At 36.7% G+C, this 15,559-nt stretch overlaps 1 protein-coding gene across 1 annotated transcript in view; it reads right to left on the bottom strand.

Annotated features, from left to right (window-relative positions):
• Positions 1-15,559, bottom strand: part of znf407 (zinc finger protein 407) — a 74,748-nt gene that overhangs the window by 15,696 nt on the left and 43,493 nt on the right. The window contains exons 6-7 of the mRNA XM_016233464.1: positions 1,510-1,593; positions 338-458 (exon numbers count right to left, since the gene is read on the bottom strand). Of these exons, the coding sequence (XP_016088950.1) occupies positions 338-458; positions 1,510-1,593 (205 nt within the window). The remainder of the gene's footprint in view (positions 1-337; positions 459-1,509; positions 1,594-15,559) is intronic.

Here is a 15,559-nt window from a genome sequence, read left to right as displayed (position 1 = left end):
CTACTTTTAAAAGTGCATAATGATAACCTTTGACAATGTTTAATTCAGGTGCGAAAATAATTAATATCTATAGTGCATGAGCACAGAGAGATCTGAGAGTGCACAGGACAGTTTGAGTGAGAGGAGAGACACGTTGTAAGTGAGCGCACTCTCTCCGGGCGAGAGCAGCGTGTATCTGAGTGCGAGCGTCCAGTTTTGTGTGAGAGCAAAGGAAATACTCTCGCGAGCAGAGATTCGACCTCACGCATTGTATTAATGTGCTTTCGCACTACAATAATGCGCTCACGACATTTGTCAGTAAAATAACGCCATACATTAAGAGTTAAGTTTGTTGTACCTGTAGTCACACCAGGGGCAGCGATAGGGCTTCTCGCCTGTATGCACGCGTTTGTGGCGCGTCAGGTGGGACTGTGTGGTTGATGCAAAATTGCACAGCTGACACTTGAAGGGTCGTTCACCTGCAGATCAAAGGCATTAGAATGAGACTCTGACAGTCCACTGATTCACAAGACCTATAAACCTAAAGATACAAAATGGAAGAAAGAGTTAAAACTGAACACAATCTTGCTGCTCAAACTGTGTATAAAATTTTTTTTATATTGTCTATTTTGCATTTACTTGTAACTTTTACTTTCAAAACCTAAGTATGTTTAATATATAAAAAAACCTTTCCTACTTAAATACAGTAAATATCACATAATTTTCAACTTTTAAAGTTTTTAAAACATTTGGGGCAGTCGTGGACTAATGGTTAGAGAGTCGGGCATGTAACCCGATGGTTGCGGGTTCGAGTCTCAGGTCTGGAAGGAATTGTCGGTGGGGGAGTAAATAACCAGCACTCTCTTCCACCTTCAATACCACGAGGTTAGACCCTTGAGAAATGCACCGAACCCCCAACTGCTCCCCGGGCGCCGCAGCAATATGGCTGCTGTTTTTGCACTTGGATGGGTTAAATGCAGAGCACAAATTCAGAGCATGGGTCACCATATTTGGCCACACGTCACTTCACTTTCACTTTTTACTCAAGTTATATTCTAAACCAGGGGTGCCCAAACTCGGTCCTGGAGGGCCGGTGTCCTGCAGAGTTTAGCTCCAACTTGCCTCAACACACCTGCCTTCAAGTTTCTAGTATGCCTAGTAAGAGCTTGATTAGCTGGTTCAGGTGTGTTTAATTGGGGTTGGAGCTAAACTCTTCAGGACACCGGCCCTCCAGGACCGAGCTTGGGCACCCCTGTTCTAAACAGTGACTCCAACTTCTACCAAAAAGTCATTTTCTGGTAAGATATCTGTGCTTTTACTTAAAGTTCTAAGTGTGATTTGCAATTTTGAAAATATAGGCTACATTTTGATTAGTCTAAATTCTGCTTCCTTACATCCAAATTTGAATTTAATTCTGCATCCATGAATTGCTTGTTCAATTAAAATGAAATTAAAATTCAGGAACTAAATTGAAATTTAAAAAAGGACAGTCTCAATTTAATTCTAATTGTGAATAACCCTGGTGTGTACCTGTGTGTTGGCGCCGATGTTTGGTCAGGGCATGACGAGTTCCACCAGCAAATCCGCAGAGATCACACAAGAAAGACTTCTCTCCTGAAACGGAAAAGTCATAGATGAATAACACTGTAAAAACTGAGAAATTGACAGTAGGAGACCCCTATATCTCTGGGACTGAACGATGTAGGACCTTGAAAATTAATCCTCCAAAAGAAAAGTTTATTAAGAACTAGAATCTAAAATCATATTGCAGTATCTTTAATACTTCTTGAGTTATAGGAAGGCAAACTTTGGAAAAAGAATATATACGGCACACAGACAGGTATGTTAAATGCAGTTCTTTTGACAGAAGGAAACAAGATACATTTCTAGTTTAAACATTATTTGTTCTTCAGACTTTCCTCTTTAAAAGAAAGGAAGTATCATATTTTTTAAGTGACCTACTTTTGGTTTTTGACCACTGAAAATGTGTACAATTTAACCAATTTATTCCTGGAGCCATATTGAAATTCCAATATCTCTGGAACTGAACAATGCAGGGACGTAAAAATGAAGATTCCAAAAGGGAAGTTTATTAAGACCTAATATGTAAAAAGGCATTAAGATATCTTTAATACTTTTTGAGTTACAGGTCTGCAAACTTTGGAGAAAAAAACTTAAAAAGTGCTCTTTCCCCATTTTTGAATGCTCACCACTGGAACATAATGCAACAAAGACAGCTAAAGTAAACAGATTTTATTAATAGAACTACCAATCTCTCTGTAAAAGTAACAATGATGCTTCTATCTTTCTGAAGTCATTTTTAATTAACCCCCTGGAATTTGGCTCTGAATCTCAAGTGAAAATTGCCATTGACCCCCCTCTACAGAATAGTGGATTACTATATATTAAAGTAAATATTCATCCATGACATTTAATATTTTGGCTTTCATCACTATACATGTTTATCTTTCTTCAGAAAAAATATTAGCAAAATCAAAAATTTGAGCCGGGGACCTCTGGTTGAGTTGACACAGAATGACCCAGTGAGATTCACACACACACACACACACACACACACACACACACACACACACACACACCCACACACACACACCCACACACACACACACACACACCACCACACACACACACACAGACACACACACACACACACACACACACACACACACACACACACACAGAGATAGACAGACAGACACACACACACACACACACACACAAACTTGAAATAAGCTTGATGCCAAGCAATGCAATGATAGCTAATGCAGGACAAGTTTTGAAGAACCTAACAATCCTGGATCATGTCAAATCATCATACAATATTCATACAATATAGTTTTTTTTTTAAACTTCAGTTGCAAGGATCAATTCTTGTCACATGTTTAAAAAAATATTAACTTAATTAAAGGGGTCCTATTATGCTCTTTTACAAAGTCTTGATTTTGTTTTGGGGGTGTACAAGAACATGCTCTCATGCTTGGTGTTTTGATAAACGCACGGATTATTTTTCACATAATTTACATTATTACAATCCCTTCCTCCCCAGCCTGGCACAAACGGCTTGATTAGTTCTGGGTTTGATGAAGGCCCGCCTTCTGAAAGACGAAATATGTTGTGATTGGTTAATTGTCCCAGTGCGTTGTGATTGGCGAACAGCTTAGACAGTGTTTCTGTACTGCCACGCACGCCCTTGCCAAAGCAGCAAGTTCCGTCTGCTCCGGTATAGTTAAGGATGGCGTCAATATTGCCATATCAATTTGAGCCAGATTCAGACCCAGAGAATATTGAACAAGAGGATTGCACAGAACCTTTGCATGCACGGATATTGCAAGACATATTACAGTGGTAAAGCTATTGTTGTTGATTTTTTGTTTTTTTTTGCTAAATCCCGTTTTAGGTACGATGTCAACCGCTTAAAATAAGTGCATTTACGATGTACAGATAAGTGCAACGGTAATATGTATTGTGTTTGTTGTTCTTTAATTCTAACATTATAACATGAATTGCAGTGAAACTGTTATAGAGTTGAATTTGTTTATACCATAGTCTCATAATTGAAGTTTTAGTCTCACAATGATTACATCATTGTCCAGTATTGTACTGTCAGCAATTTATGAAAAAAAAGATTGCACAGAACCTTTGCACGCACGGATATTGCAAGACATATTACAGTGGTAAAGCTATTGTTGTTGATTTTTTGTTTTTTTTTGGCTAAATCACGTTTTAGGTACGATGTCAACCGCTTAAAATAAGTGCATTTACGATGTACAGATAAGTGCAACGGTAATATGTATTGTGTTTGTTGTTCTTTAATTCTAACATTATAACATGAATTGCAGTGAAACTGTTATAGAGCTGAATTTGTTTATACCATAGTCTCATAATTGAAGTTTTAGTCTCACAATGATTACATCATTGTCCAGTATTGTACTGTCAGCAATTTATGAAAAAAAACAGCGTTTCTTCGACATGGCGAAAACTTGACGCTACAGCAGCTCTTCTTCTTCTTCTTCGTTTTCTCTGATGCACTAACTCTGCAGCAGCACTTCTTCTTCGTCGTCGTCTTGTCTGATGCACTCAACGCTCTAACCACGACCTCGCCCCTCCCCACCCCCCAACCATTCTAATTTCCGTAGGCGGGAATTATTTTAATGATATTCTAATGGGTCACTTTGTGACATCACAAACCCCGGAAAAAGACGCTGTAGTCCAAACGAGCCGTTCGTTGTAGTTCTTGAAAAGGTTTTTTAAAAAACTAAATATTTCCCTTTAGTGGACTTTGAGATTTGTAACTTTGTAGATCTTTTTTATGCCCAAACATACACACTACACACTGACTAAAATTCAAAAAGTGAAAAAGCATAATAGGACCCCTTTAAAATATATTCAGTGACTGATACAATATTTGTCACTGAATACACTTGTTCAAATAGAGTTTGTAGTAACGTTTCTGTTTCCTTATTTTTAAGATCTGAGACAAATGATCAATTGTTGCTTTTATTTATGGCTATTGAAATCTGACACAATAATGAATACAAAAAATAACGTGTTTATAACATAAATACATTTAAAAAACAAAATAACAACAACAACAACAAAAAACATTAACTTACATAATCAATAGATTATTCTGAGATGTTCACTTTCATTGGATACATAGTTTGTATGTTCTTGTTCCCAGCTGTGACATTAATGTCCTCAGATGGTTTTATTTCTATCACTTTTTCTCTCTCTCTTCCTTTCTTGTACACATATTTAATTTAAGATGATCAAAATTTGAGAAATCTAATTTTCCTTGATCCTTTGACCTACCAGCTGAAAAGAGGTACCGTATTGACCCGAATATAAGACAATGTTTTTTTTCTTGGAAATACATCTGAAAAAACCTTACAGCTGCATGAGTCGTGACTGTCACGTGAGCCTGATGGGACCAAACTCCCTTTGTGATTTTAAAACGTAAGACAGTACCCAGATTTGAAGACTACAGTAAGATTTACCTTCTACTGTTAATAAGATTTTGGTAGGCTACTATTAGATGGATAGCCTAAATGTCCTAATTCAGATGGGCTACCTGTTTTTTTATTTATTTAATGGTATATCAAAAAGTGTATATTTTTTAAATGTGACTGTTGGTACATTTTACCAGTTTTTACCATACTTTCAAAACAAAAATTAAAATAGGAAAAATATGCAATATGAAAATAATTGAAGACAAAATGTGTTTTACTGAGAAAAAACAAGATTTGTTTTTTTAAAAAGCCTTTTTCCAAAAGGTACATCTGGAAAAAGGAGGGTCGTCTTATATTCGGGCCAGTACGGTACTCTTAAATGCATTTAAAATGTACCTGAAATTCAGATAGTATATTTATAGTAGAACTGTACTCCTGACATGCTTATTTGAAGTGTATTAAAAATGTATTGAATTGCATTGTTATATCTTTTTAAAAGGTCTACTAGAAGTATATTGGTAATAAATATGTGCTTAGTTAAGCTTTTAAGACATGCTAAAACACAAGCATATTTTTGTGACATTTTAGTGTATTTACAGAAAACATACTTACTGTAATTTACTCTTACTTAAAGTATATTTTATACTTACTTTAAGAACATAAAATGATTCAGCTTTTAGTGGGTTTAAAGTATAGGTATCTTATTTATAACCATATGTAGACCTACTGCAATATATTTTAAATATTTATGTAATGAACGTGCTTTCATGTGTGCCTTTCAAATCTTGTTAACATTTTTATATATTTTATAAAGCATATTAATTCACTCCCAATAGTTATAGAAATATTCAAGTTAAATCTTTATTGTACTAACGTAAAATGTATTGTAAATATAATTGTCAACTATGCCTTAGTAGTAAGCATACTTAAACTCAATATAATGTTCAGATTTACTTGTTTGTACTTGTGAACAAATATTTAAAGTTTTTACTTCACATTTAAAAACATAACATGATACATTACTTGTAATACGCTACTATTTAACTGTATTTTCCACAAGCATTTCAACATCGTACCATCTGAAGTGCATAATTTTTCCAAAAATATGCTTAAAATCCCTGTGTATGTACTTGTTTATGTACCTAAATTCAAACAAGCTCAACATACCACTTAATGCACAAAAACAAACCTCATTGACTTTTGAGGAATCTCAAGCGTGCTTGCATAATATGCATTGCAAAACCAAGATTGGATTTTGTGCGCATCAAGCAAGCATATCTGAGCTTCCTTTTACCAGTTCTGATATGCGTTGATAATTATGAATAAAATAAACTATAAAATCATATAGATTGATTGTGTCTCCTCAGAGGACTTGGATGAAATCACTCGATTCGTTTGGATTATTTTTGCAATGTCTTTTCATCCACTATGAACTTTTTGAAATGTGAACATTTTGGTGACTTTCAGCGGAGGGACATAAATCTCTCAGATTTCATTAAAATATCTCAGTTTCTGTTTCGAAGATGAACGAAAGTCTTAAAGGACTTGGAACAACATGAGGGTGAGTACTTAATGACAGAATTTGTCATTTTTATTATTAAATTAATATTATTTACTATTAATTAAATGGAACATTCAGTGTTTATATTGTATATTTATATTTACACAGCTTCTTAAAACATTTATAGTTTGTGGCCTTTGGAACCTCATTATTTTTATGATGAGGTGAGATTTTTTATTTCATTTCTGTATTTTTTTAGCTAGCTACATTCAATTTTACCAATCAGAGCCAAACTTTTCAGCTTTTCAAACTGACTCTGAAGGCAATGGTTCAATCACACTGCCATATGCTGTTGAGATGACAATATGTTTTCAGGCAAAAATCATCCCAGTTTCGCTTTATTTTATTTCTCTTACTAGAATACCAGGTCAGCTCCCACCTCCTGTGAACAACTTAATAGGTGCTTAAAAGGTGCATCTGCCAAGCCAAAGCAGACATGGCCAGATGGAATACACAGCCTGCAGAAATTCTTCTTATCTGTGGCAAGTTTTTACTAGCCATTTGTGAATGCTAAAGTTTACTGCTGTAACATGACACTGACTAGCTAAATATCTAGCAACTATAGGCCCTAGGTAAATAGTTGCTTAAAGTCTAGGTAGTGACATTTGTCTGCTTTATACCACTTATGAAAACATCCATTGTATTGGCAGAAAGTATCTCGCCTCGTTTCACCACACTGTAAAAAAGTCTGTTGAAATACAGTAATATACCGTAATAATTTGAAGGAATTGTCCGTATTTGGTTTTCTACAGTTTTTCCGTATTTTTGAATTACACCTTGCATTGTGGGAACAAGAACCTCAATCGATTATCGGTGCGAAAACAGTGCAAGAGCAGGCATCATTATTCAAGCAGATCAGCTCAATCAAGGTTTCTTTTTAAAGTCGGATTTCGGGGTTGGGGAACCGTTCTTTCACTTCAGTGGTAAATTATTTTTTGTTAAATGTCACATAAACGGTTTACGTTATGTTAACCTAGTTGCTGTCTGGCTTGTTTAGCAAATGAATGTTGGAGCCATCGTATTCAACATATCATGCTTACCGTCACACATCTTACTTGACTGAAGTGCAGTACAACTGTGTTTAGAGCGGTTTAATGCAGTCAACAGAAGCTGGCAGAGGAATTGTCAAGCAAAGCATTTACGATTTTTTTTTATTTAAAAGAGAGTAAGATACAACTAAGAGAAGATCTGGCATCATGAAATTCTTCAAGGATAACACTATCAGCTCTTCTGCCAAACGAAGTAGGTTTAGACTTTATTTTATTTTATTGTTTTTGTTTCACAACCACACACATACACACTCTTGCACGATAAGGTGCAAAAGAGAAGTTAATTCAGTACTGGCATGCTGTCTGTGAAACGCAGTCAAGCACAGAAATCCATTTCAGACAGCGAGCCAGTAGCGCATCGAGTCCTATTTCGCACACTAGAACGGATAAAAACAAACAAAATTACTATTTTTGACAAGTGACAGTCTTAAATCAGTTAAAAAGTCTTAACCGACTGTAAAGAGTTCAAATGTGTCAGATGTAAGTCAGGTTTTAAAGGGACAACAGTTCATGACATTCGTAGTGTTTCTTTTCTTTTCTTTTCTTTTCTAATGACTGGCTTTAATTGCTGCTGTACTGTGCATCCCAAGCACCCACTGCATTCTTATCATAGGTTTGTATTCTGTTTTATTAACAGTTTTATTTACCATTAGGGATGTTCAATACTCTCAAAAAATAGTCACCGAGTTTATTTAGTTGACTTTGTTATTGAAGTTGTTTGTGTAAAGATCTATTCAATGTTTGTAGTGGTTTTCTGAAGTTATAATCTATTTTTTGTAATTCTGTAATGTCTTATTTGTTTAAGGTTATTGGCGATTCCAGATTTCTGTCGTTCAAGAAGTTATTAATGACCACATCTCCTCGCCTGTTGCGGCTGAGCAACACATTCCCTTTGTTTTATTTTAAGCATAAAATATCCAGAGGAGATGGCACCTAAGCTAGAATTCATACAAATGTAAGGAACCTAAAAACCTTCATGCTGGCCTTAAAGGGTCACCATGTCCTGGTCTGCTCAAACAACATGACCTACATCAATTACCAAGGCGGTCTCAGGTTACGCTCCCTTCACAGGCTGGCTCATCACCTCCTGTTATGGGAAACGGTTTCTTTCACTGAGAACAGTTCATGTGCTGGGCAGACTGAACCATGGGGCAGACATGCTGTCCAGGGACAATGTATCTCCAGGAGAATGGAGATTACATCCTTAAACGGTTCAAATGATTATGCCTTCCCCCCGATTGCCCTGCTTCCTCATGTAATTAGACGGGTCAGGAGAGTCAGATGCTCAGTCCTCCTGGTGGCCCCACTCTGGAGGAATCAGACGTGGTTCCCCGAGTTGATTCAGCTGCTATCGGCAGCCCCTTGGCCAATACCATTGAGGAAGGACCTTCTCTCATAACCGAAGGGAGTGATTTGGCACCCCTGGCCAGAGCTGTGGAGCCTTCATGTTTGGCCCCTCAATGGGAGGCTTTGCAGCTTCCTGAGAGTGTGACAAATACTATTTTAGAGGCTAGAGTCCCGTCTACAAGATGCATTTACACCCTTAAATGGTCAGTCTTCTCTGACTTGTGTACAGCACGAAGCCTGGACCTGTTCTCTTGTGATGTGTCCCACGTGCTATCCTTTCTACAAGAGCTGCTGGATAAGGGGCACACCCCTTCCATGCTCAAAGTCTACGTGGCAGCTATTGCAGCGAATCATTCCCTCTTAGCTGGCCAGTCAGTCGGCAGAAACAACCTAGTCGTTAAGTTAATGGGAGCTCAGAGATTGATCCCACCTCGACCTCATACTGTGCCGAAAGTGCTCTCCAATCCGTTCAGAGCTCAAGTTATCACCCTTCTAGCGCTCCCTGTTGCAGATGGTGAGCAGGGTCCCAATCCACTCTGCCCAGTTCAAGCCTTTAGAATGTATGTTGAGCACTCTAGTCTGTTCAGGCACTCAGAGCAGCTCGTTGTATGCTTCAGAGGCTGCTCTAAAGGGCTGCCGATTACGAAGCAGAGACTGGCTGGGCTTGCAACGCAGCTTCATTCTGCACTTGCTTATAGCACGACACTGTTGGATGTGTTTCCCATAAGCATCAAGTGACACAACGGGAGAGACCATTCGATAGGGAAAACTCCTGAGATAAGCCCAATTTATACTTCTGCGTCGAACCTACGCAGTAGCCTACACATAGACGCACACCCTACGCCGTGACGTGCACCTCTCCAAAAACAATGCGTCAATTCTACGCGAACCGCAGGCGCTGTGATTGGTCTGCTATAACCCCTCTCTCCGTATGTACTTAAGTTTTGTTGTGTGTTTATGTGCACTTTAATATATTTTAATGTTACACCTTCCTATATAAAATAAAACAAAGCAAAGAACAAAAGTCTTATCATTTATTATACTACATAGCATTGTACATCAGTAGTTGTCCGCGACAAACAATGTTGATCTGCTGTGGTACACGTCCTTGTGGAGATTGAAAGAATGCCATCTTCTCCGGTTCCGTTGTTGTCTCCTTTTTGTAGTTTTAAATAATGATTTAATGATTTGATATTTATTTGCCACCGTCACGGCTATAATGCTTCTCAAGATGAGCCGCTTCTTCTTCGGCTTTTGCCGTGGTACTGTGGGTTACACAAGCAACATGCCCGTGGACACTGCAGACTAGCGGTTTGCATGTGTACTGCAAGTCGACGCGGACGACGCAGAAGTATAAATGAAAACTGAAGCATAGCCTACGGCGTAGGTCCGACGCAGAAGTATAAATCAGCCTATAAGTGAATGAGCGTTGTGTAAGTTTCCATGTTATGAAGCTGTACACGAATTGATGACTGTCGCTTCAGTCAAAAGATTCTGATGAAATATCTGAGTAGGGTTGTGACGGTGAGGAAATTTCCCCACTGGTTATTCGACGTGTAACAACACCGGTAATACGGGTATCACCATGGGGGTGTGTGTTTTCCCTCTTTTTCTCAATATCCTTCGTTTTTAAATAGCTTGTAAAAGCGGGGTGCACATTTTACTTTCACTTTCAAATTAGCGGCAATTCGGCGTAAAGCAATTGTTCGTTTGAGTTTTCCCTTTTTTCCTCGCTTTCCTTCTCTTTTAAATAGCTTAAAAGCACAGAGCATATTTTACTTTATTTTCGGTGTCAATTCAAGCAACAACAAATTACAACTTCAAACTCACAACTTAGCCAATATATAAAACATAGAACTTTTATTAACAAAACAAATCAAAATTCACCATTCTATAGGCTATGCCTAATATAAAATAACAAATAACTTAGCCTACACAAAGTTTAAATAGCCTAGGTATACAAAACTGAAAATCAGCAAACACTGTGGAACCAAATAAATAAGAAATGTAGAACGTTTATCAGCAAAACGAGTAAGAAAGCTTGAAGGAACGGCATACACCTTGATGTCAAATAAAATAAATAAATTACACAAGTTTAAATAAAGTAAAAATCACCAAACATTGTGGAAACAAATAAATAAGACACAAATGTTTAAAAAACTTCCAAAATCACCTTAGATAAACGGCAAAAGTCGACAGGCTTTTCAAAATCTAAAATATTGCCTAACAGGCGCTTTTGCATTTTGTTTCAAAACTAAATCATCTGCTATCGTCTTGTCTTTCTCACCTTGCTTTTCTTGTCAGTCAGCTCGACTCACTCTCCTCACGTGATAAATGAAATCTGATCTGTGATGTGACTCGTTCGGCACACTGCATTGAGCAGCCGCATTCTGTTTTTAATTGTACTGTCTGTTCTCTAATTGAACTAAATGATTTTTATTACTAAAAAAAAATCTAAACGACAGTGGGACGGTGCCGCGGTGGGCAAGTGACGCCCTCAGATGCAACAAGTCAAATGGTCAAAGCAACATGTCATACTCAAAGAAAAGTAACCCTTGTGACTCATTTTTATTCACTGATGGAATATTCATAGTGTACTTTCCAGAAATACAGGTGTCAATGAAATGTTAAACAAATTGATTGAAGTAGTTCTGTCACAGCCTTTCACTGAACTTTATTTTAATTCATTAGAACATGATTATTTAGGTTAACAGTTTATGTATGCTGCTGTACTTCTCAGGGAATTTACTGTAACATACACAACCATATATAATGTAAAATGTGTGTGTGTGTTACATTTTTATTTAATGGTTTCTGCACTTCTTAATATACCATATTGAATACTGAAAAATAGCTTTATAATAAGCTGCATTTCCAATAAGTTGATATGATATTGAAAATGTTCTTGAAGAACATTAAAGTGAGGCTTTAAATATATTCTAACAGTACTTCAAGATGTAAAGTGTATTTTAAAATAGAAGTACACTTAAATTACACTAAAAGTACTTGATGTGGTTCCATTTTAACACAACAGAATATATTAAACTATACTGCAATTAGCTTCATCTAGTTCATCTTTTTTTATTACATAATATAAATGAATACATCAGCGTAAGATCAACATGTAAATGATTGCCTTTTTATCCCCGTCCACTCAAACGTTATATGGACAGACAGAAAAACTGGTACAGCAGGATCACTGGATTAAAAATAATTACTTTCTAAGGATCCTAAAATTAGGAAAGAGGCTTTTTATTTTTGAACTGTGTGAATGTCACCGTAGAGCTGCCATAACACATTTTTCGGATTTTGTCTCTGTATGATGTAATAGTGCAATGAAAGACTGCCTCTGCTAAATTCAGATCAACACCTAGGGCCCTATCATACACCCGTCGCAATGCAGCGCCAGGCTGGACGCAAGTGTTTTTTGCTAGTTTCAGCCCGAGTTATCATTTTCACATCCAGCTCCATGTTGTTTAAATAGCAAATGCATTTGCACCCATGTGTGCACCCATGGGCGTGCTGGTCTGAAAACGAGGTGTGTTCAAGCATTGCTGGCGTGTTGCTATTTTGAGGCATCTGAAATAAAATGCGCCATTGACCAACTAAAACCTGATCTAAAGTCAATGGCGCAGTATTTTTTATTTATTTATTATTGTTATTTAAAGAGCGTGTTAGTAATATGCACCTATAGGCGGGTCCACAACACACGTACACTCTGCTTATTACACACACAGGGATGCGCAGCAGCACACAAAGATGACAAATATAAAAAATTAAAGGATTACAATGTAAAAGATTATTATTGTTTAGGCTACATAAATATAAAAATGCCTACATGTCATAATGGATAGTCATTGCAGCTATCAGAATTAGGCTACCTATTTGCTCGCGCACGAGCAGCTCTGTTTCCTCTTTGGAGACGCGTTCAGTCTTTGCTCTTGCAAATTCCACTGTGTAAATAGCGAATACGCCATGGCGCGAGCACAACTGGCTCTTAAAGGGAATGGGAGATGAGACTCTGATTGGTTTATTGCACGTTATGCCCAAAACACACCCATTACTCATTAAGAGAATAGGGACAACACTTTTAGACCATGTGCTGGTCGCGCTGACTGTTTTTCCCGTCATTAAACTAGCAAAAGTGGATTCGGACACGCCCTAAGTGCACCTGCGCCATGCTCTTTAGCCCATGTGCTTAGATCGTTAAAATAGGACCCCTAATTTTACATCATCACATCTTTAACCCCACCTACTGGTGCATTAGTGGGATGAGAAGAAGAGAAGGGAGCAATGATGACGTGATCACTGATGCGCTCAATAGACATGTCTGTCATCCCATACTGTATTCAAATCTCATCCAATTACTAATTTTGCATTGCTAAACTTTTCTATTATTATTATTTTTTTAATCTGGTCTTCGAAATTTAAAATAAAAAAAGCTTTATTTTGTGTGGCAAAGTTAGTTGCACAGACATTCAGCATTCTTTTCTATTACCACTATCACCCACTGACCTGAGTAATAAAATATCGGTTGAATTATATTCCTATGTACCTTTTAAGATTGCGACACTGGCTGATCGATTATGACATCTATAAATCATCCCCCACTGACTCTTCCAAAAACTAAAATCTGACAGACATGTTTCTTGAATATAATAAAAGTCACATTAAATTTCTGCAAAATAAAAATACTGCTTTCCTTTTCAGCAAATCATGAATTCCCTTGACATATACTGACAATGATACCAATGTACTGTTTTAACAATACCTTATCAAATACTAAAACTAAATATGCTATCCAAATATGTCCAAAAGTCAGATCTGTTCTTCCAGAATAACTTATGTTCTACCTTTGACTTCATTGTTATATGAAAACCTAAGTATCCAAATAAAATTTAATGGTCAATAAAACAGTTTACATGGTGTAAATGAGACCTTACTCAACAGTTCCGTATAGATTACTGGTTAATTTCAAGGAATTTAGTGAATTATGTTAAAGAGGTCTCTATAGATATTTCTGTTCTTACAGATCACAAAACTATTATTCTATCAATAAACACAGCAAAATCAAAAGATGTAAAAATAATTACATACTGGAAAATGAACCAGAACATACTGACAGATCTGCATTTCTGAGATGATGCAGAAAATATCTGTGTAGATTGCTGTAATGAGGCAAACTCAACAAATAATTTTGGGGTAAATTGAGAATTAATGAAATATAAAATCAAAGCTGTAGCCATACGGACAGAAAATAAAGATAAAATTATTTGTAAAATTTGTGAAAGCTCTCTGGAAATTGCAGTTCAGATCAAGAATGGAAAAATAAATTACAACTATATATTACAAATACAATTACATTTAGATAAAATATATAAACATAAAGCAAGGGGAGCCTTTATAGAGGAATAAATGGTTAGAAGAAGCAGAAAAAAAGTAAATTTTTTAAATATAGATAAAAGTAAAGTAGAATACACATCTATGGCCAAATTGAGTATTAATGAACAGTTAACAAGAAATTTGATGGAAATGTCAAGATATGTTGCAAAATTCAGTAACACTTTATTTTGATAGTCCACTTTTGACATTTTACTAACAGTAAGTAACTTTGCAACTACATGTCAACTAGCAGTCATTAGAGTATTAGTAGACTGTCTGCTTAATATCTTCTAACACTTTATTTTGGTGGGTCCACAACATACAACATACTGACTATGAGAAACTTTGCAAGTATATGTCAACTTATTCTACTAACCCTAAACCTAACATAACAGTCTACTCTGGGCTAGTAGACATGTAGTGACAAATTAATGAGAATTAGTTGACATGTATTTGCAAAGTTACTTATAGTTAGTAAAATGTCTAAAGTGGACTATCAAAATAAAGTGTAACCCAAAATTCTATAAAGAATATTCTTATGATGACAAATTGATTAATGCACATTATTCTTAGATTCTATTAAAGAGGATGCTAAAAAGATCAGTGAGTCTGCTATGAAAATGTGTGACCAAGAGATATCTTTAAATTAAGTACTTCATTATATTAAAGTGGTCATATGACGTTGCTAAAAAGAACATTATTTTCCACATAATGTACATTATTGTTTCTCCTCTATGCCCCGCCTTTCTGAAATGTGTCGATTTTTACAAAGCTCATCGGTCTGAAAAGCGAGGTGTGCTCTGATTGGCCAGCTCTCTAATAGGTATTTCCGTGTGACGGAAATGTTACGCCTCTTACCATAGTGTGATGCTGTCTCCCGGCGCGATGAGACAAAACCAGTAAAACCCATTATAAATGAGGCATTTGTTGCATCCAGTGGGGACATAATTACTGATTATAATGACTTATACTGTCTTTTTACCCGTTGCGTATCGCGCCGTGTAAACATAAAACCATGTCTGCATTTGTGATCGGAGAAACGACAAACAACAAGCGCTACTCTACACTGCTCAAAACTCGTTTGAATCGTCAGTGGCAAATTCTTTAAATATGAAAACGTACTTACAGGCTGTGAGTCAGAAGCGCCAGACTGTCCTTGCAAAGTTGGAATTGCCCCACTTTATAAAAACAGACACCGGCATTGTAGGTTACTCTCTCAGGAAACAGTCCTCGTCCTCCATAAAATGCGCTGCACACATCTGAATATTTGG

Source organism: Sinocyclocheilus grahami, unplaced genomic scaffold, assembly GCF_001515645.1.
Source record: "Sinocyclocheilus grahami isolate Dianchi unplaced genomic scaffold, SAMN03320097.WGS_v1.1 scaffold431.1, whole genome shotgun sequence".
NCBI classification, from domain to species: domain Eukaryota; kingdom Metazoa; phylum Chordata; class Actinopteri; order Cypriniformes; family Cyprinidae; genus Sinocyclocheilus; species Sinocyclocheilus grahami.
The sequence above is the reverse complement of the archived record's forward strand: the minus strand, read 5'-3'. Positions and strand labels throughout refer to the sequence as shown.